Here is a 22,079-nt window from a genome sequence, read left to right as displayed (position 1 = left end):
GCCATGAACAGGGGCTGCTGGACTCAGCTCAAGTTGATATAATCATGTAAGTTGATATAATTTGCATTGACCATAGGATTAGTCAGATAACCACAATTTAACATCCCTAGTTAAAACCCTCTTAACTGGGATCTGGCCTGGCAACACCCATGGTTCGGCACGGATGTTGCAAAACCAGTGGTAAGCAATCCTGGCAGCCATGGCTGCCTGGCAGGGTTGGCAGGGCAGAAGGATGCCAGTGGTGCTGGTGGCATGGGTCCAAAAATGACCTTCCCTGGTCCAGCAAAATCCCTCATCCAGGACCAGACAGGTCCCGAGTATGGATCTCCCTGGTCCAGCAATCTGTACAAAGTCTTTTTCCAAGAATGGAAGTTACATGTGAACTAGTAGCTATACCTTCAGAAAAAGCACTGTCTGGAAATACAAAGAGCATCACAAATCACTGATGATCAAAATAAAACAGTGCAGTAAATATGCTGACATAATCAAGGGGTTAAGAGAGACACTGCTCAATGTCTTAGGTTTTAAATATAGGTAATTAAAGATTTTATATAGCGTATTAATACTAATAGGCATACTAACTGAGCACTAATATCCTAGAGTCAGTCAAAAAGGCTGGTTTTGAAATGTTTGCTGCACAGCGTTTGTAATGCAAATGCTGCAAACTGAAGACCCACCAGAAAGTCCAACTGTTTAATTGTCCAAGCTAAGTAAAATGTGTGAGGTAAATAAATTTAAGGTTATTCAAATCATTCTTTCAGAGCAATTCTTTAAATGATCAACACCCTTATCCCCAGAAAAGCCCTAAATTTGACAATATTCTTAGGATTATCGTTTCCCCCCCTCCAACTGCAGTGGAACCCAGAACCAAGTAAAGCTTTTATTTACTTTGACGTAACCAGACATCCTATTGGACACCAATAATGTGACTGCTTTTGAAAGTGGTGCAATTACAGCTGTCATTTGCTCACATCTCAAAATTAACCTAGCTTTTTTGGTGTTATTTAATCAGGACATGAGTCTCCGGAGATAAATGTGGATTCCACCAACTCTCTTCCTCATTCTCTAGCTCCATTTTAACACTAACAGCAAAGGATCCTGGCTGACTTCCCTGTGTGTCAAACACGTTCACCACAACTTTCTAATTGTCTTGTCTTTCGATACACAGGGAGTTCATTCAAGGAGACTTTAATCCTTTGCCAAGATTTCTGTATAGTCTTCCTAATTGAGCACTAATACCCTAGTTTCTTATAACCTCAACTGAAGACAGATGTGGGGGTTGGAGGCTGGTTCCACCTATGATAACCGTGGCAAGCTGGAGGGCAAGCTGGATGTGGCCTGCGGACACACGGGGGAACTCTAGAAAAGCTCCCTGCTTTTCTCGCCCCACCTGCATGAGGCTCAGAAGCATGGCTGCAGGGCCCTTTTTCTTTAACAACTTTTACTCCGGAGGGGAGGGGGGAATCTTTAGGCCCTGCTCTTGCCCCAGTACAATCCCACTGGCCAGTTTCTGGCCAAAAACCAGCCAATGGGAGCTGCCCATTTCAACAACAGCCAGCCATGAAATACAAGGTGCTGAAGAGCACAACGCTGCAGCCTGTGGAGGGGCAGAGCAGGCAGCAATGTTCCTTCAGTCTAAGCTGTGCTGTCTCGCAGCTTAGTGAGAACACTGCCCCTCACTCCTGCACCTACATCCCCTCCCAGATCTGGCACCGCAATCCATTCACCCCTTCCTGTACCCCAATTCCTTGCCCTAGGTAACAGTCCAACCCCCTACACCCCAGGCCAGCGCCCCAGGTCACAACTGCCTCCTTCACTCAAGCTCCATCCCAGACCCCCGCACCTCCTCCACTAATATCATGGAAGAGTGTGGCCCTCAACCTCTTTCCAAATTCTTGGAGTGGCCCCCATCAAACATTATTGCCCACCCCTGCACTAAGTGCACAAAAAACTGCAAGCATGTATACCACTGGCCATATAAACAAGCACAAGTGGAGAGCAGAGCCGGCCGCCCAAATTAACTCTAGTATGTCACTAAGTCACACAGTTTTGAATACAGAAAATGTAGCTAAGATTTTTTATCATCGATACTACTTTAAAGATTATGAACAATTCTTATATCTCATAATAAAATATTAGTTTTGCCACTGTCAGGGTACGTGGGATAGGGCAATCCTGCACATTAATTTAACACGTAAGATTTTATCTTGCAAAGGTTAATGTGCTAGAATATCCCCTCAGCTAGTCCTGTTAGGTGCATTCTGCACATAATATTGAAGTGGATTTTAAATACACTCATGCTTTGAAGGTTACCTTAAAAAAAAAAAAAAAGTATTTCTCATTCAGAGCAGAAATCTTAAGTGTCTAACCTTTAAGAACAAAAACCTATGATGTGAATTTAAAAATGTGAGGAAAGTAACTTCTTAAACCTCTCTTTTTGATTAAAAGAAATCAGATGTCTCTTTCAAAGAGAGGCCCTCATACCCCAAATATAGATTGCCAATGTCCACTTTCAATAAAAGACAAAAAAAATCACATATCAGCAGAGTAGAATTCAGATTGTGACCTCCCACCAGCAGTCCTTCAAAGTGGTTAAATTAACAGTTAAACATGCAGCAGCTATAAACAAACACTGTTTATGCTCCTAAACACTTACCAATGTTGGATCAAGATAGCTGTGTGTAGTGGACCATGTCTGCGGGGCAATTAAGCTGTACAGAGGGAACTGCTGTTGGGGACTATATACTGGAGGTAAATAAAAGGACGCTGTGTAACGCTGTTGTGTGTAGAGATTCATGTCCAGAGGTCTATATCCATTCTTTGGCAAAAATGTGTTTATAGCTATTGCCTTTGCTTTTATCCTTGCCTGCAAGATAGATTTAGATTATTTAAGCATGTCAACTATTATGTTGGTAGCAAATAAAGTAGTACAAACTCATTCATTTACCTTGATGGGTTTTCCTTGGAAAGTTTTCACCTCTTCTCTAAGGTATCTGTAAGCCTTTTAAAATTGACATGGAAAAAAAAAAAGTTGTCAAATAGCCATCATTAATATTAAACAACTACTATTAGGTGAGTTTTGTTAGAGAAGAACTAGTACTGTATTTGAAGTATCAGCAGTACTAAAAGAGAAGCAACTGAATAAACACTTCTTCAGCAACTGAAATTAAATTTGATATAGAATTACGCAGCTTTTTAAAAGCCACTGAAAAGTCTCAATCAGTTGTTTTTTAATGCTTGATAATTCAAAATATTTAACTGCATACCACCATTCTTAGTAAATAAAGTATTTCACAGGAATACTTGTCAGGGACAGTATTTGATCCTGCCGTGAGAGCACAGGACTGGACTCTATGACCTCTCAAGGTCCCTTCCAGTTCTATGAGATAATACATATATGGTGATATAGCTATTTATATTTATAAAACAGAATATGCCACAGGATAAAGTTCTTACTGGTTATGTTTAAATAGCACGTGACTTCCGATATTACTAACTGGATATTTAACAGTATTTCTTTCACTTGAAATAGTCAAAAAACATTTATATACCATGTAGATTTTTGCTCATGCCCATCATGAGCTGCTGCCCTGAAGCATTCTAAAGATTGAATAATTATATACAATATTTTACATGTGAGGGGAAAAAAAGTTGTTACCTGCTGTGCATCAGCTTCTGACTCAAATGTAATGAACCAATTGTCATTATAGGCAAACTCACAGTTGATAAATTTAGGCAAATTATCTCCCCTGAAGAGTGCTTCAACCTCCTAAGAAAATTTTGGGGAAGGGGGGGAGAAAGAGAGAAGAAAGGTCATTGTGAAGTGCAGAATTATGAATGTGAACTAGTGTTAAGAGACAAACATGCTAGACTAAGAATAGAGATTAAAATACCTGCAGTTATGCTTAAAGTTTAGTTTTAACATAAAAGGACATGAAGCCCTGCACTACGAAGGCCATAGAGATTGTTTTTCCTCAGTACAAAACAGGAGTTCAGAGGGTTTTCGTTTGAAAATATATGTGTGTGAATTGTATTGCCTAAAGTACAGACTATGCTACCCTGTTTTATTCTGAAAACCAAAAGCCAAACAACTAATCAAAACCATGATGTGACTACGAAGACCTGACAGTGGCTTTGCACATTCTGGTCAGACTTTCAATAATTTTCCATTATATTAGAAAATGAATGTAGCTACATCTTCTGTAGTTTCTACAGTTTTTACTTACTCTATGTACTTGGCTTCTGACCGGTCTTGAGCATTTTTTAAGTCAGTAATTCACAACTATTTTACAAGTGTTCAAGGTAAATCAGCTACACAGATCCAGTATCAATACATCTTGTCATAATCAACAAATAGGTGACAGAGGGAAAACATCTAGGGAACTACTTTATACATGTGGAATGCCTCACTTCAGACACCTTCGAAGTTAAAATAGCTAGATTATAGAAAGGAAGTCTTCCCAAAATCAATGTTTTTCTTGTTCTTTAAGACTTTTATGCTCCTATTTATTTTCAAGTCATTGTTATTTCCTATTACTTTTTTCCTTCAGCAATATAATCCATTGCATTCCTTTCAACATGATGTTTTTTACATTTTCATTCATATGCTTTCCTTATGGTAAATCCTTCTGCCACCTTCTTGCTCCCTAACAAAGTAGTTATGGATTCCTCTGCTACTCCATTTTTTCCCCCTACTATCTTAGGTCTAATCAGCTTCAATTACTGGTCCACAGAATCACTAACATTCCTTCAAACAAATTAATATATATTAAGCTCATTGCCTCAGTGCTTCAAGAAAGCTTCTGAAGCTTAAAGTCACTCACAGGGACAGGCTTCTAGTTTCAATAGAAGTGTCTCCTTTTCACAATTTCATCCATTTGCTAGGTATGCCCCAAAGCAAACAGGCTCAAACATACAGTGAAGAATGCCAGAGAAGAGTAGATTAAGGGAGGGAGATTCTGAACAGAGGAAGGCAACTCTGTATGTCACAGATAAGTACTCTGCTGATCTATTGTGGGGGCACAGTCACATGCTAAATCCTAGGACAGACCCCCCCCCCACCCGCCCCAATGTAAGGTACCTACAACCATATAGTTCTATATCTCTACCTATTTACAAAAGTTCCCACATGGTCTCAGATGCAGCTAAAGCTCTTTGCAGAATTTCATGCCAAACGCATATGCCTCACTGTAACAAGTCTCGAAACTATGCAGAAAAAACAGTTTCTTGTCATTTCTATCAGACCGGGCATTGTCTCAAGGACCTAACTACATGCATCTTACCTCAAAGAGACCTCAAAGAGACACCAGACTACAAAGGGAAGCTTCAGAACTGTTATTCACGCTTAAATTTGACATTTTACGAATGGGCCTTAAAGATGCTAACTACCTTACTCATTACTAAGATATCTTTCCCAATTATCACCCCAATATCATTATCTCAGACACTAACCTGCTCTCCTAATGCCCCCTCTGTTCTAAAATCTTATTTGTCAATTTTATACGTGTTCACTTTTTTTTATTGTATCCCTTTGGTATATATAATCATGCCAGTTTTCTTCCACAATTTGATCTGAGAAAGTGGGACTGGCCCACAAAAGCTCATCACCTAATAAACCATCTTGTTAGTCTTTAAAGTGCAGCATAGTCCTGTCTTTTGTTCCAAAGAGAACCATCACAGATCATTCAAATGGACTTCATAAACTAAAGGCTAGCAATCTCATTAAAAATGTTCAAAAGTAGATTAAATTCCCGTTGTATATTTTGGTTGTCAACTGGAGAATGAAGCATTTTTTTTATGGAATTACAAAATCCTTACTTCAATGGGTGTAGATTCAGGTACTTCCCGTAAAATCACAATGCAACGATTCTGATTTGGCCTGACCTTCTCTCCCTTCTCATCCACTTGGACTAAAGGCAATGCTAAGAGGAAAGGGGAAAAAATCTGATTTTAGAAAACAGCCAGTAAAGCAGTTTTACACCCTGAAAACTACAGAGTCACTTAAAGTCTGTCTGTATTTTTTACGTAGGCCTGTTAAACATAATTTGATCCAGCTTGGGTAAAGGGTCATAGTAGATAGCTTCCAACCATCTTAAACATGATCTTTTTCAGAATAGACAGACTGACCCTTAAACTAATTAAAACTACGCTATTAATGATTAAGTTCTACAGCACTGATATATGAATATGCTAGTATTAGACGAAAGGCTGAACATTCACTAACATTCAATAGCTCAGTGGTCACCAACCAGTAGATCAGGATCTACTGGTAGTTTTTGGAAACTTTGACAGGTGATCCTGATAGATTTGCCCAGCACTTCATCTGCTCCTCTCAGCACTGCTATGCTGCTCCTGCCCTCTGCCTTGGAGCTGCCCTCCCCTGTACCACCAGGAGTTTCCTGCTTGCTGTGCAGCACATGAAAAGAGAAGGGGGTGCTGATGTCAGGGTGCCCCTCCTTCTACCCTTTACCCCACCTACACAGAGTGGCAGGGATGAAGAAAGTTTGCTGGCTGCTTCTGGGAGTGGTGCAGGGCCAAGGTAGGAATGAGCCTGTCTTAGCCCCACTGCACCACCACCCAGTAGCCACCTGTGGTAAGCTGTGCTCAGCTAGAGCCTGCATTCTGAACCCCTCTTGCCCCCCCAAACTGCTGCCCTAGCCCTGAGGTCCTCCTGCACCCAAACTCCCTCCCCACAGCCTGCACCCAAACCCCCTCTTGCACCTCAACTTCCTGCACCAGGCTCAGCTCAGAGCCCCTCCACACTCCAAATCCTTTAGCCCAAGACCAGAGCCTACATCCCCTTCTCCTGTACCCCAGCACTTTGCCCCCAGCCTATAAAAGTGAGGATGGGGGAGGATGGAGTGAGCAGGGGCGAGGCCTCAGAGAAGGGGCAACTGTGTTTGGGTTTGAAGTAGATCCTGGATTACACTTAAATTCAATAAGGTGATTTCATGCTTAAGGTTGGAAATCACTGCAATAGTTCTAAGTGGTTTTATTTAAGTTGCAAGTCTTTAGTATGTTCTAAACTATTTAGCATGTACAACAAAAATGCTGTGAAAATGCAGTATTTACTTACATCTCAGCACTTCCACAATCAAATCCATATCTGTACTGAGTTTCTTGACATGATCAAGATTTGCTACTGTCATTATTGGCACATACTGATCACTGTCCATTTGTGATATAAGGTACATGTCACTGGCAAGATTCTCCCTGTTGGAAGAGATCCAAGTTATTAATCCTGGGTTTCCCCAGTAACATTCATTATGTGCAAAAACAGGATTTGTGAAGACAAAAATTCCCACATCAAATGTTATATCCATCTTCATAAAGGAGGAAGTACCCGATTCCTACAGCATCCTTTACCTAGAGACTATGTTCTTCCTCATTTTCCATCAAACTACTCAGCACCATTATTTTGCTGTTCCACTTTAAACAAGCTGTTAGAATGAACACTTACCATTAAGACATAGTCCTGTCTTCTGTTTTACCATTAATCAGTTCATTACCACAAATTGTGCTGGCACGCTTGGAACAGGCATGTGACCCATCTTCCTGATCATGCTGGGACCCAGAAATTTCACTATTCCAACTGACTGTCAATTATGTGGATGTTAATTTGATGTACACTTGAACTGCCATACTCTGGGTGGCCCTAGTTTGAGAACAGCTGTGAGAGAGAAGGAAGCAGCTCTACATGCTTCCACTCCCCCTCCCACTGTCAGCTAGGGCAAATGGTAGCGTGCAGAGCTGATTCCCCTTCTAGCTTTTCCCTGCCATTTGGGTAGTGCAGGGGCGGTGCCCAGGAGCAGCAGGGAGCAAGAAGGCATGTGTGCCCCCAGGAGCAGGGCAGTAGGCAAGTGCCTTAAAGCCCAGATGCTGCAGCACCCTCCCTGGCCTGGCCAAATCTTTAATCTGGTATACCCCGTTTCCCAGGGCTGCTGGATTCAAGAGATTCAAATGTAGTAAAACAGGATTTCAAAGATTAACACATTGTCTTAGTTTTACAACAACTTATAATGAAGAGAATTATTTATTTCACCTCAAATACAGACACGTAGGCAGAATGCACAAACCTATCAAAGTTGTCCAGACCAGAAACAACTTCATGAAAGGTATTTCATGTATTTCTTATTAGTTTCATTATCTCCTTAATCCAAATACACAAGATGACAGGGCACTAGTACACAAATCCACTGCTGACCTGCCTAACACAGCCAAGAGCATCTGATCCAGTAATTTCTGCATAGACACTGCTATCTCTCTTCGAGCTACAGAATTTATCAGTAGCATTACATGCTGGAATTTTCCCAAGGATCATTTCCTTTAATATTGCTGTTCCTTGCCACTAAGTTTCTACTTTTGGAAGAGAAATCCCATTATATCCCGGGGATAGATGGTAATATATAACAAGATCCTAACAATTCTATGAACTTCCACATTTACATATTACACTTACCTAGATAAGCAGAACTCCAGTGTTTTTTTAAGCACTTCTCGGAGGTCTTCCTGAGCTTCTGGCTGCAACTGATCATTTCCTCCTAAGTATGGAAGAAGTGCAGTTGTATGATTATATCAAACACAGTATAATCTCTCTATATATACAGAAATATATGTATTTCGTTCCCAAGAGACGACAGAGTGACATTATACACCACTCTGTCGCCACGCTCCCAGCCAGAACACATCCTTTCCCAACCCATAGAGGGCCTCCCAACACACTGCCAGCTGCTGACTGGCTTTTTCAACTACAGCCCTACACTGCCCATGGTGGGAAAGGGAGTGAGAATATTCCACCCCCACATAGCCCTCAAGTGAGCTTGAGGCTGGGGAACATGTTTGGGGGGCGGGAGGGAGGAAACAGAAGCCATGAGGCCCCTCCCTGGTGCTCGGTGGGTGGGGGGGTGGAAGCAGTGAGCCACGCAGCCTCTCCTCCACCCACCTCCTTGGTGCTCGGGGGAGGAGAAGGGAAGAAAGAACCAAGATGGGCTGAGGGCGGGGGAGTGAGAAAGGGCCAGAGCTGGGTTGCTTGTGGCCTTGGGCCTTCCCCAGCTGATAGGGGGGCTGGCAAGTGCAGCCCCCTAGTACATAAAACTTTAAAAAAGAATCGTAATTAACCATATTGCAAACTCTCCAGCTGGAGCCTGAAAACTTGACTAACACACCACTGAAAGTTAATTCTGCCAGAAAGTACTTACAGTAACTTTGAAGTGTCATACACAAAGAGTTGTAGCCTAGACTTTAAACATTAATACTTTAATGCTAGACATTTTAAAAAATGACTATTAATCACAGTAGTAAGGAATCAATAATCCCTAAACAAGGAACACCACAAAGTAACACATCTGGATGTCATCTCTAAAATTCTCTCCTTGTGCCCATAGGCAGTTGGAAATGCTTTAGAAAAGAGCTGGAAGTAGGCAAGGTATGTACATTTCACAACCCCATTTTAACAACATTGCCAAGGTTAGCATTAGATTTCCTGGGGCCCAGGACCACAGTCAAAGAAGACCTAAGGATTCAGCTCTGGGCAGGGGATAGGTAGCCTGACGCCAGCAACCCAGGGCTGAAGCCCAAGCCCAAACTACGCATGTGTCAGTGTATTTGTGTGAATGGTTAACAGATAAGCCTGGACTCGTTGATTATCCTCACGATTACATGCACCCCCCTCGTGCCACTGCCTGATACAGCGGAAGCAGCATGGGGGGTGGGAGGAGTGGGAGCCAGTGCTTGTGGGGAGTGGGAACCAACACTTTGCAGGGAGCTGCCTTCCCCTACATGTCAACATGTAACTGATGATTTCAGCAGTTACACTCTTACGTGAATAAACCCTTTTTAATATCACTAGCCCAAACCCCACCACCCAGGACCACAGCCAAAACCTGAGGGCTTCAGCAGTCTGTGGTAGAGCTCAGATTACAGGCCCCTGCCCAAAGGCAAAGTTTTTAGGCTTTTGGCTTCTTCCCCAGGTGGTGGGTGAGATCCGTCTTCTGTGCCCACTCCTTAGGTCTAATCATTTTTGTCCGAGGTGGGCTAGAGTTCCATGAAGTTTGAGAACTAATCTATTTTCACCATTGCTCTCAGCTGTTTGTCTTCAATTCAAACACTGCAACTCTGAAGGAAAGATGTAGTTCTTCTAAAGCCAATTTTACACAACCATTTTCGTAAATTACAAGTGGTTACAACCACATCAGATCAACCAATATATTTTCCCTCACGTTGTAAAATGATTCCTAGACCAGGGATCTTTCAGTGTGTGGAGAAGATCAATCTCCATTTCTATTGTCCTTGGGCTAGTATACAAGTTTAGGACTACATACGATAATCATTCTAGAGTGAAGACTCCCAAGGAGCCCAAACATAGGTGCTGGAACTAGGGGTGCAACAGCACCCTCTCACCTGAAGCGGTTTTCATTATATACAGGATTTACAGTTTAGTTCAGTGGCTTTAAGCATCCCTACTGTAAAAATTGTCCTGCTGAGATCAATGGGAGGTCTCTACAAGGACCAAACAGAGTAAGTGAACATTTAGTTTGATCTGCTTATTTAGTGGTCTCTTCCATTCAGCAACATTCAGTAAAAAACCATGCTCATCTCTAAAATCAATCACCACTATTACTGTCTTTTTCATTGACCTTCATCCACTTCCTTCCTTATGTTTATTCCTTCCAAAAGGAAGCTGTTCGCTATTATGCCACTGTACGTGTGTACACACACACACACACACACACACACACACACCCACCACCACCCCCCAATTAACAGAAAGCATTTCAAGACCCTGCTGTTTTAGCCTGAAAACTTGGCTAAAATACACCACTACAAACTTTGGCCATTTATAACTTCAATAAGAAAATTGTAACAAGGGGGAGGTAGAAAAATGTGAAACAGTTTTACAAGAAAAACATATTAGGGTAAGTGAAATTCATATTAAAAGAAATGGTTAATATTTTAAGAAAGTCTTTATACCAATATTACCTCTTGCTTCATAGAAGTATTAGACACTTATTAGCTTACTACATTTACTGTAGATATTTAAAACAGTCTTGTTCTGACTGTTTACATTAGAATGTATAGCAATAAATTAAGGCAAAAATAATTATTTTCTGAGATGTCTGTATATAGTACAGTAGGAAACTCAGATTCATTAATACCAGAGTTATGAACTGTCTGGTCAACCACACACACATCATTTCAAACGGGAAGTATGCAATCAGGCAGCAGCAGACAAAAAGAGCAAATACAGTACAGTCCTGTGTTAAACGTCAACTACTGAATAACTCAAAGCAACGCTTAAAAAAATAAGGCAACTATTTTGGTCTTTGTTTCATTTAAATTAAGATGGTTAAAAGCAGTATTATTCTTCTACATAGTAAACATTCAAAGCTGTATTATGTTAATGTTCAGATGTAAATTTCTGGAAAAAATGTTTTGCTCAGAGTTATGAACAACCTCCATTCCGAGAATTTTGTAACTTAGAGCTTTATCATATAAATACTCATTGTTCAGTTACTAGGCAAATAATTTACAATTAATTTCTATCAAAGCATAAAGAAAGCTTCTTTTCTTAACCTGTTTGGGTGGTTTCATGCATCGATTCATACTCTGAATTATCTAGAGCCAAAGTGTTCATCTCTCTTTGGTCCGACACTGGAACGGTTAGCGACGGCTCTTGCAGTTCTGTTAACACTGCATTTTGCTGCTTTTTGTCACCATCACCATTGGCATCCAATCCTACAGCAAGGAATACAAGAATATAAAGTGAATTTCTCCTTCAAAAGGTCTAAATTTTCATTTGTATAAATAAACCTCAGTGGCCCCCCCTCCCCAAAATCATCGACTACTTCTGAGAGCCCTCTTGTTTTTCATTACTGTATTTTCATGTGTGTGTCTTCTATTAAACCATTTGTGAGATTACTAGGAAGCCTGGACTAGGTTTACTGCTGCTGTAATGGCAATTTTTTAAACTATTATTCATACCTTCTTTGCAGGGATCTGGAGGATGGTCAGGTATTTCTTCCCACGTTTTGTTCACGCTATCATCAGTGGCACCACTGGCTTCCAAATGTAACATATGATTCCCCCATACCTTTGCATTAGGATTTAACTCAGAAACCTTGGTTGATTCCTACAAAAGAAATTTTGGATTATGCACTTTGTAAATGCGTCACATTTAAGCATGTGTCATAAAAAACCCTGTCATATCATGCCTGAGGGCATCCTAAGTTTCTTAACCATACAACAGCACAGAGGGGAAAAAAAAGGAACAGTAACAGAACTACTGGTTTAGGAATGATACTGTTGTGTAGAATTTAACAATATTGCAGGCCACAAAGGCCAATATTTGTGGCTTTCATGGATCTGACACTTACATGTTTGTTAATAAGCAATATAAAAGATGTATTAACAAAATGTTCACATTAGCTCTCTACTTCAACAAAAGATGTGTTCTCTGCCTGTTCTTGTGGAAGAAAAGAGAAAAATAACTCCACAGTTAATACACTATAAAGCCAATTTCCCCAACTTTTGATCTACATTTTCACATCAATAGCTATAAATCAGACACATCCAGCCTACTTAATTAGCTTAATTAACAGGGGCCCTACAATTGATAGGTAACTGCTTTAGCTGTTGTATATGCCTTGAATTCTGTATTTTCCATTCTAATTCATCTGATGAAGTGGACTTTACCCACAAAAGTTCATGACCTAATATATTTGTTCGTGTGTAAGGTACCACAAGACTACTCATTTCTCAAGAAACAGACTAACACAGCTACCCCGAGACTGTTTTTTTTTTTTCATATGAAGTGTGTATGACAAAACTTGGGTTATACCATTTGCCAAGGCGGCAAATAAGTTAGTGGTAAATCATGACGGACTGCGTATATTCCTCTAGAATCACCATCACGAGTAAACTTAACTGTTGCTATTGCCACTGTCTCCTCTTAACTAGCACTGGAAACAATTCAGACTATAAAACATAAGATAACACTGTTTCCAGCACCAAGGACTAAAATGGCAATCTATTTTAGAACAAGCAGGGTCAATAGTCTGCAACCCTGTCAACTAGTATGTTGCAGGTGGTACACTTTTTGTAGAATTCAGGCATGGTTTCTCCCCCCCCCCCCCCCCGCAAGAAATATTATGGCATTACACTGATAAATGATCACAGAGCTAGCTAGTATCACACTGTAGACTGTACACTTAAACCATCTTCCAGCATACACGTTATGGAGCATCTTATTTTAGCATCTTTCAAGCATTAAGAAGTTACACATTTAAATATTCTGAAGACTCCCCACATTTTCCCAATATTACAGGCAATTACAGATTTACTGCTATTTGACACCAACTACTAAACTTAATTTTGTGAATGTAACAGTTTCTAATTGTTGAATATTAAAAGTAATACAAATGATACTCAGTGAACCCTTTATATTTCTGAGCTGTTTGCAACCCAAACATTGCTGTATTGTGCTAGTACACCAACTCCAACCCAGCCCCACCAGGTAAACAGATGTGAAGAAATTAAGTCACTTTTCCACAAACCCAGGACATTGCTCTTAAACTCTACTGTGGCCTCTTCATCTCCCCCAACTTCCTGGTGTGTCTCAAAAGTGAGCAGAAGATATCCAAATTCCTAATCCCATTCCAGCAAGGAGCTGAAAATTTCAGGAGCACCATACATGCCTCCTCCCTAAATGAAGGAAGGGATAAAGCAAAACCCGCAGGACTAAGTAGAGCAGCAAGGAAAGGAGAGGCTTCTGACAAGGGAGAATTTGAGACCTACCCAGGTTGGAGGTGATGCTGCTGCCATTGTCACCAGGAACTCATTATTACTATGTAACAGATTTCACAGGAGAGAAGTGCTGAATTTTAGGGTTGGGTTTGCTTTTTGGGAGAAGGAAAAAAAGTGATGAAGTGAAGGGTGAGAAGAACAGATGAGCTAAAATAAATGATGGCATGGTGAAAATGATTTCTGTTTCAAGAGACTAAACTGGAAAAAGAGTGGGGTAAATTAGCAAGGTTTATGTATAACATACATTTAAGGTAAATTTGTGGCCCCATCACTATTGTACTTGAGTATCCATTTTCCGCTTGTATTTATCTTCAACAGCTCTGGCAAGGGAAGCACTATTACCGCAATTTGTAGATGGAAATGTAAAATATGCATCTTTGTTTATTTTAATGTACTGAGGTGTTGCTCCTTGCAGCGCTCCAATGTCTAACTACCTTTTCAAGTATCGGTCTAAACAATTTCCCTACATTAATAGAGGAAGTCTGTGGCAGAGAAGAAAACTGAACTCTAAGTCCTTACCTAATGTCCTAACCTTCTTAGTATCCTTCTGCATGAGTACTTGATGTCAAGTGTGTAGGCACAAGGTTTAATTGGGCCCAAAAATCTAATCTGATATGACACGGAATTGCCACAAATAAATCAACACCCTGCAAAATGGATTTGAAAAACCTCTAAAAAACATTTATTGTGGTTATAAATATAGCCCTGAGATACCACTGTGAAGGAGACTGCTGACAATCTCCAGATACCTTTCCTTACTTGTGATGAACAGATATTGCAAGATGTCATTTATTCCACAATTCTCGAAATGGAGTGCTTTGCCAAGGATTAAACTTCTGAACAGCAAAAATACAGCACTGTTTACATCTGACAATGGTCAGTAACATTTTTGGACTGTATCAGCATGATGTAACTTCACTTTGAGCCAAAACTGATCAATATGCTTTTTAAAAGAGTACAAATGAAACGTGCTATTTAGTCAAACTACAGTTTGATTTACTCCTGCTCACAATTTCGAAAGCCATATTTTGAAATGTAATATAGTGTAAATGATCAAACCATACTTTTAAAAATACTTACAAATTCTTCATCTTCTTGCCATCCCCAGATACCTTCATTTTTTGTTACTAGGAACGGATAAGGATCTCTTTCTTTAGCAAATGAAGCATCTACCACATCATGAGATTGGTTCTTGAGAGTCTCATTCATGGTATGTTGTCTGTCATTCTCCATAACTGTGTTAGAAGTAGTGGTATTCCATAAATAGCCCATCGGATATTCACTATTATCATTAAAAATGGTGTCAGAAAATATCTGACTTAAATCAACATTAGTAGTCTGCAGAGTTATGAACTGTGAATCCATTTTTCTTTGGGAATTTTGTATATCCAGTTTACATGCATTTTCTGATTCATTCAAAATATCTTCCATCAGATCTAGAACACATCTCTCATTGCTTTGCTGATGCTCTCTGGCAACAACTGAGATATTAGGTAATTGATAGGAAGGTGTAGCAGCGTATCTATCTACCTGCCCTGGATCTATACAACCCCCCAAAAAATCTTGATCAGATGCACTCATATCACAAATGTCAGTCTGTTCATGATTTGTGGTGGAAAGAGTATTCAAACTTTTCACCTCAGCATCTAGAATGTAACGGCTGTTTTCGGATTCGGTGTTTGTTTCCAACTTCTTTTTATTCTCACTTATTCGTGCTTCTGCATTTTCAGTTGATGTATTAAAAAGATTGCTTTCTTCCTTTAACAGATTATGACACAGGTTTTTTTCACCCCTTTGAAATTCTGGTTCCTTTACACCTGTAGCACATTCTTTGTAAGTTTCCAAAAGTTCTTCAGTAGACCTTTTAACATTAATTGGTTCTCTCTCATCACACTCTCGCACGTCTTTTTGAAAACCATCTGAATATGATCTTTGGCTTGATGCAGACCGACAGCTAGGAGATCCAAATATATCATTACTAGCACTTCTATGATTTCTGAAACTGTTTCCCATTTTTAATGTATCAGATGGATCACCTTCCAAAGTCACAGGTTTATCATGCATAACAGAGAAAACATTCTGATTGTGTATTAAGTCTCTATGACTTAGAATACTACTGTCATGATCAAAAATGATAACTTCAGAATTTGGCTCACTATTTTCTGTTTCATTATTAACAGTCCCCCATTGGCACATTTCTTGTTTTAGCTGTTTTATCATTTCTACACCACCACCTGTTAATCTGGCAGGATTAGTCCCCATACTTAATTGACTTTCCATTGCATGAAATGAACATTTATCCCATAGTTCATCTTGTTTATAATTCAAGTCCATTTTATTCACATTTGAATATGCCTGCAAAGATACAGAGGAAGTACTGTTTTTGTTCAATGAACTGGAATAGTCACATATTTTACCTTTATTTTCTGGCAGTTGTGGTGAAAACTGACATTCTAGACAATTTTCCTTTTGAATTATCTCATGTGTACTTATGTTATATGATTTGCAAGATGCTAGTGTATGATTTCTTACCCTTACTGAAGTCTTCAGACTTTCCACAGAAAAGTTATTTGCTTGAAATGAGGGCGTTTGCCCAACAATGCTCACATGATTGTCATCTTGCATGGTATCAGGACTTGAAACATTTGACATTATCTTTGTTTCAGCACTGCCTTTCATAGCCATTTGACAATCCAAAACACACTCCAATTTTGAGGGCCCTTCAGTCATGTTTACAACCACAGCATTTTCCAGGCTGCATGAAGTTTCACCTGTGTATCTCTCTTTATCTTCCAGAAGTAGTTCCATTTTATTGTCTTGTTCACAAGTGGTAAAAGGGATCTCTCTTTTAAATTCATAGTATGCTGTGTGAAATTTATTTTTTTTCTCATTAGAATTTAGTTTCCTTTTTAGATTTAGTAGGGAATCCTCTTGGCTAAGGTATTCCAGATCTTGACTCATTGGAAAGGAATCATCATATACTTTGTGAAATTCTAACTGAAAACGTAAGTTACCTGTAGTATCATCTAACTTTTGTTTAATATTTGCTTCCTTTTCAGGGTTCATTTTATTTAAGAGAACATTTACTGAGGTGGTGTCAGAGTTATCATTTCTCTCAGTCTTTTTTGAATTATATTCTTTAGCACTGAAAGCCAACATGTCAGAAGTGGAGCTGTCAACATGTTTCACACTTACTGAATATGGACAGTAACGTTCTTGGAGAGCATTCACAAATTGTACCGACTCAGTGTTTTTATGAACTGATTCATTCAAACCAACACTATCTAGCGTACCCATTCTTTGCATTCTTTTATCAGGAAACTCTTCATCATATATTAGTGCTCTTAAACCATCTGTTGCTATAGTATCCACATTTAGCCTATGTGCCTGACAGCTGCGATCCAGTAAGCCATTATAAGATGACTGGAAGTCCATACAACAATACTCCTTTATTTCATTTTTTTGCGGGTTTGACTTGTGCTCTCTTTCATCTATAAAGAGTTCTTTCTGTATATTAAACTCTGCTTGCACTGGTACTGACTGCAAGATTGAAAATTCTCTCTCAGTGTCTGGAGAGCATACCACATTGCACATTCCTTCAACTGTAACAGCTGAATGATCTACGTCTGCTGCTATCAATCCATGCTTTGTAGATGGCATCTCTTCATCCATTTTCAGATCTTCAGCATCTACAATACAAATGCTATAAAACTCCTTATCTCGTCTGTATTTTCCATGGTCTATATCAATATAAGTCAAGGCTGGAACTACTATTTGTCTGTGCAATATATCTGAAATCTCTCTATGGCTGTCACGATTGTTATCTTGAACATTCTCTGTTTCATTTTGTGTTTGTGAACACTCACATTTAACTGGGTAATATTCCAGATAACTCACATTTAACAAAGATTCTTCTTGTGAGTCTTGGTCTAGAGCTACTGGTCCCCACGAAGGAGAAACACAGTCCAATGAGCAACATGGCTTTCCGACTACAATGGATTTGTTTCCGTTGTGACTATTACACTGAGAGATTTCTGTATTATTCACACACTTAACATTCCTATTGGTATTTTCAATTACTCTTTCACCGATATCCCAGTCTTCCGTTTCTTTACTCTTTTCCACATTTTTATAACTATTAAAGACCTTGAAGATACGATTAAATGAAAGAAAAAAGTTAAAAGGTCCGTTATGCTGTGTCTTAGTGACTTGTCCACGATGAGTGTTCTCTAAACTTTCATATGAAGGATACTTTGTTTTTCTGCCCCAGAACCCACGTTTAGGATTTGACTCAACGCATTTATCAGAATGAATGCACTCAATGCTGACTAGAGCACCTCTCCCATTAGCTGTCTTTTCTATTGCGTTCAGCTTCTTACTTTCCACAGTTTCTAAAATTGAAGGTAAAGTTTTACTTATCCTGGTTTCTGATGCCTCCTCTTCCACAGATTTTTGTAACAGGCCAGTTTTTTCATTGTTTTTGCCGGTAGTTACTTCTTTACTGAAGCAGCAGCCCATGTTTAACAAGTTGTACTACAGGAGAGCTCACATTACAAATCTCCTTCTTGCACATGTAACTAACTTTCTATTGCTTCTGAAGAGACAAGCCAACACCCAGACGCCAAAAATAGTACATTATTACACAGTGAGGGAGCTCATATGCCATTGCCACTCAAAGTCCAAACCCCAGTTACAGAGCAATGCTTTAATGTTTCATTTTATGAACTGTAACAACTAAGTCAAATAGTTTTCCTAAACAAAACATTGCAGACTTTCTAATACTTTCAGGCCTTTAATTGTTCCATTTTCTGACAAGTTTCCTTAAACCAACCTATAAAAATATTTACTGCTTCACTGTACTGTCGGCATGCCCTAACCCTATTTTCTTAATCATACCTGAAACACCAATGTTTGTGCAAGAGTAGCTAAGTCCGAGCTGCATGCAAGTTTAGTTCAGGAGTGGGCAAAACCCCATCAGCTAGCTGAATCTGGCCCGCCTAGAGCTTTGACCCAACCCGTGAGGCAGGTCCAGGCCCCACCTCCTAGTGCAGGGGTTGGCAACTTAGGGCACGCAAGCTAATTTTCAGTGGCAAGCGGGTGGGAACTCAGCCTTACCCCTATCTCCCTCCTGGAGAGCGCTCCCTCCTGTCTGCAGCAAGTTAGGCTGAGGTGGGAGGAGGCAGCACTGGGAATAGAGGCTCCTCAGCAGTGCCTTGGCTGGGACCAGAGGCACCACTGCTGCAGCCACGCAGTACAGAGCCGGCCCAGGACTGCATGGCAGCGACGCCTCTAGCCTCAGACCACGTAGGCCACAACAGCGGGGACTCCAGGGCTGGCCCCAGACCACAGTGGTAAGGGGTCTTCCAGGGCTGGGCTTGGACCACATGGGCCCCAGCAGCAGGGCCTCCCTTCAAGATGTCTGGGACAGTGTGGCTAGGTAAGATGTCCCCTCATGCCCAGTTCACCCCCCACCCGAACTCCTTACTCTCCCTCCTCAAGACCTGGCACTCCCAGCTTGCTCTGACAACCCACCATGCTCCTTCATCCACTTGCTACTGCACCCTCTCTCCTGGTCACACTGCACCCTCCCTTGGTCCTGCTCCCTTCACCCTACTCCCAGCCTGCTTCTGCACCTACCTCATCCCCAGGAGGACACCTTGAAACTTCTCCCCTGTGACCTTCTGCACCCCACCTCCCTCCCAGATCCTGCAGCCCATTCCTATCCTATTTGCTGACAGCCCTTTCTTGCACACTGTACCCATCATTTTTGTCCCTACTCCAGAGCCTAAAGAGGTCCATAAAAATCTACTAACTCCAGAATCCCAGAAAAGTAAATCTGGTCTATGATGGAAAGCCCTGAACCTCAGTGTCCCTTCTCTTCCACTCACCCCATGGGGCTGGGGCACCAGAGGAGTGAGGTGTCTCAATTGGGCCACATCAGTGAGCACTGAGGTTTTTTGAAGGAGTGTTTTTGCTTCTCACTTGTGCCGTCCCCAACATTTTTCTATTGGTTGGTGACTCAAGCCAAAAAAGGTTCCCCACCCCTGCCATAAAGAAAACATTGAAACATTTAGTGCTGGACATATTTTCCTTTATTAAAATGAAGTTTAACTTTCTCATGCTTATTAATCTGATTAATAATTTAAACTAAACTGTTCTCCCTAGCTGCACCTGGTTCCGAAAGTAAGGTCACTGTACCCAGCCTCCCCTATACCCTCCTTTCCCCAGCACACAGATCCACGAAAGAGTTAAATCTCGGTACGCCACTTCTGAAAGGTTGCCAGCCCATGCGCCACTTCTGAAAGGTTGCCATCCCATGGATCTATCACATCTCGAAGAACCATAGCTACAGTGAGTAACCATTTTGTCTTCTCTGAATAAATGCAGATGTGTATTCTAATTGGGTGATTCACAAGAGGTACCCCACCTGGAGAGGCCTGGAGACTACTGAAAAACAGATTGCTGGACTGCCCTATGAGGCCTGCATTCTCTCTAGAACATGTGGTAATAGTAGAAGGGTCCATATTTGTATGACTGACTATGTGGCCTCCCTGCAAATGTATAAAGTGTATAGGTCACTGATAACACTATTGCTGACGCTTGTGCTATCACTGAATGAGCTCGTATACACTGAGAAGTCATAGCCCAAGTCATTTCATATGCAGTTTTAAGATGAGATCTAGGGATAGTCTGAGTAGAAACTGCTTGTCTCCATGAAGTCCACAGAGTTACCTTATCCTCGGAGGACTGTGGGTAGGACACACTTGCCATCCGACCCCACAACTCAGAGACCCTCTTTGCAGAGGTAATGGCTATCAGGAGCATGTTTCTCTGAGACGGATGAGGCAGTGGACAGAATGCAAGGGGCTTGAACGGAAGCTCCTTAAGAGCTGCCAAAACTATTTTTAGTTGCCATAAGGGGACTGGGTTGAACCTGAGAATATCAGAGGACGACTCCTTTCAGAAATCTTGCCACCATGGCATTGAGAAAAAAAAGCTTCCTCTGAATGGGGATATGGAACGCTAATATTGTTGCTAGATGTCTGAAGATGTAACAGGTACTCCAAGAAGCCTGGATGGAAGTTCAGGTCACTTGGGTTCTCTTTTACTCTGGTAAATAGGCTGGCCTAGAGGATGACCTTCTACTGTTGAACAGGGCTTGTTGCACAGCTGCCAAACTCTTACTCTTTATGCTGCCATACAGCAGCTATAAGGTGCAAGGAGTTAAGCACAGAAAGAAGGGTTTGGCTATCATAATTGTAGGGTCATAATTCAAAATGATCGACAAACTAGAGAAATGGTCTGAAGTAAATAGAATGAAGTTGGATAAGGTCAAACGCAAAGCGCTCCACTTAGGAATGAACAATCAGTTCATACATACAGAATGGGAAGCGACTGTCTAGGTAGGAGTACTGCAGAAAGAGATCTAGGGGTCATAGTGGACAGCAAGCTAAATATGAGACAACAGCATGACACTTGGAAAAAAAAGCACAAACATGATTTTGGGATGCCTTAGCAGGAGTGTTGTGAGCAAGACACAAGAAGTTATTCTTCCACTCTACTCTGCACTGATTAGGCCTCAGTTGGAGTATTGTGTCCAGTTCTGGGGCCCACATTTCAAGATGTGGAAAAATTGGAGACGGTCCAGAGAAGAGCAACAAATATTATTAAAGGTCCAGAAAACATGAACTATGAGAGAAGACTGAAAGAATTGGGCTTTTTTAGTTTAGAAAAGAGAAGACTGAGAGGGGACATGATAGTGGTCTTCAAGTACCTAAGAGATTGTTACTCCTCCCATCCATTCAAATTCCAAAATTCTCCCAAATTCTCGCCCAACATCTTTTCAGTTTTACTTTGCCAATAGATAGTCTTACTCTGCTGTTGCTCAGAGCTTTCCTAAAAAGCACCAGCATGAAACTGACCTATTCAAAAGTTTCATTGATACTTTGCAGATTCTAAGTCAAGTCTTGCCAACTGAAGTGATGAAATTAACATTTATTCTGCTGCTACCTAACAAGCTCTGAACAGCAGCACAAGTGATTAACCCATGCCTGCAGACTCAGAAAGATGACTTATTGCATGCTTAATTCAGGTTCAGAAGATTCTCTGTGCAACTACAGAGACTGGAACCCTAGAAGTTTTTTTAAAAAGCTAAGAATACATACTGCTAAAGTTGACACCACTTGTCTAGGAAAGGTTCTCGCTTCAGCAGTTTTCAGATTCTGAAAGTTCCTAAACTACTATTGAACACAATCCTTCATCTTCTGTTTAAGCAAGTT

General features: G+C 40.7%; 1 protein-coding gene across 2 annotated transcripts in view; it reads right to left on the bottom strand.

The window, feature by feature from the left end:
- Positions 1 to 22,079, bottom strand: part of LARP4B (La ribonucleoprotein 4B) — a 111,429-nt gene that overhangs the window by 21,921 nt on the left and 67,429 nt on the right. The window contains exons 1-9 of one of the 2 annotated variants that reach the window (XM_075922716.2): positions 14,881 to 19,455; positions 11,980 to 12,127; positions 11,572 to 11,733; positions 8,459 to 8,540; positions 7,076 to 7,212; positions 5,818 to 5,921; positions 3,659 to 3,769; positions 2,948 to 3,001; positions 2,657 to 2,866 (exon numbers count right to left, since the gene is read on the bottom strand). In XM_075922716.2, coding sequence (XP_075778831.2) covers positions 2,657 to 2,866; positions 2,948 to 3,001; positions 3,659 to 3,769; positions 5,818 to 5,921; positions 7,076 to 7,212; positions 8,459 to 8,540; positions 11,572 to 11,733; positions 11,980 to 12,127; positions 14,881 to 18,318 — 4,446 coding nt within the window. In that variant the 5' untranslated portion in view covers positions 18,319 to 19,455. Of the gene's footprint in view, positions 1 to 2,656; positions 2,867 to 2,947; positions 3,002 to 3,658; positions 3,770 to 5,817; positions 5,922 to 7,075; positions 7,213 to 8,458; positions 8,541 to 11,571; positions 11,734 to 11,979; positions 12,128 to 14,880; positions 19,456 to 22,079 lie in introns of those variants that run through there. The other variant, XM_075922717.2, reaches the window with a different exon arrangement.

Source organism: Pelodiscus sinensis, chromosome 2, assembly GCF_052426305.1.
Source record: "Pelodiscus sinensis isolate ZL-2025 chromosome 2, ASM5242630v1, whole genome shotgun sequence".
NCBI lineage: Eukaryota > Metazoa > Chordata > Testudines > Trionychidae > Pelodiscus > Pelodiscus sinensis.
The sequence above is the reverse complement of the archived record's forward strand: the minus strand, read 5'-3'. Positions and strand labels throughout refer to the sequence as shown.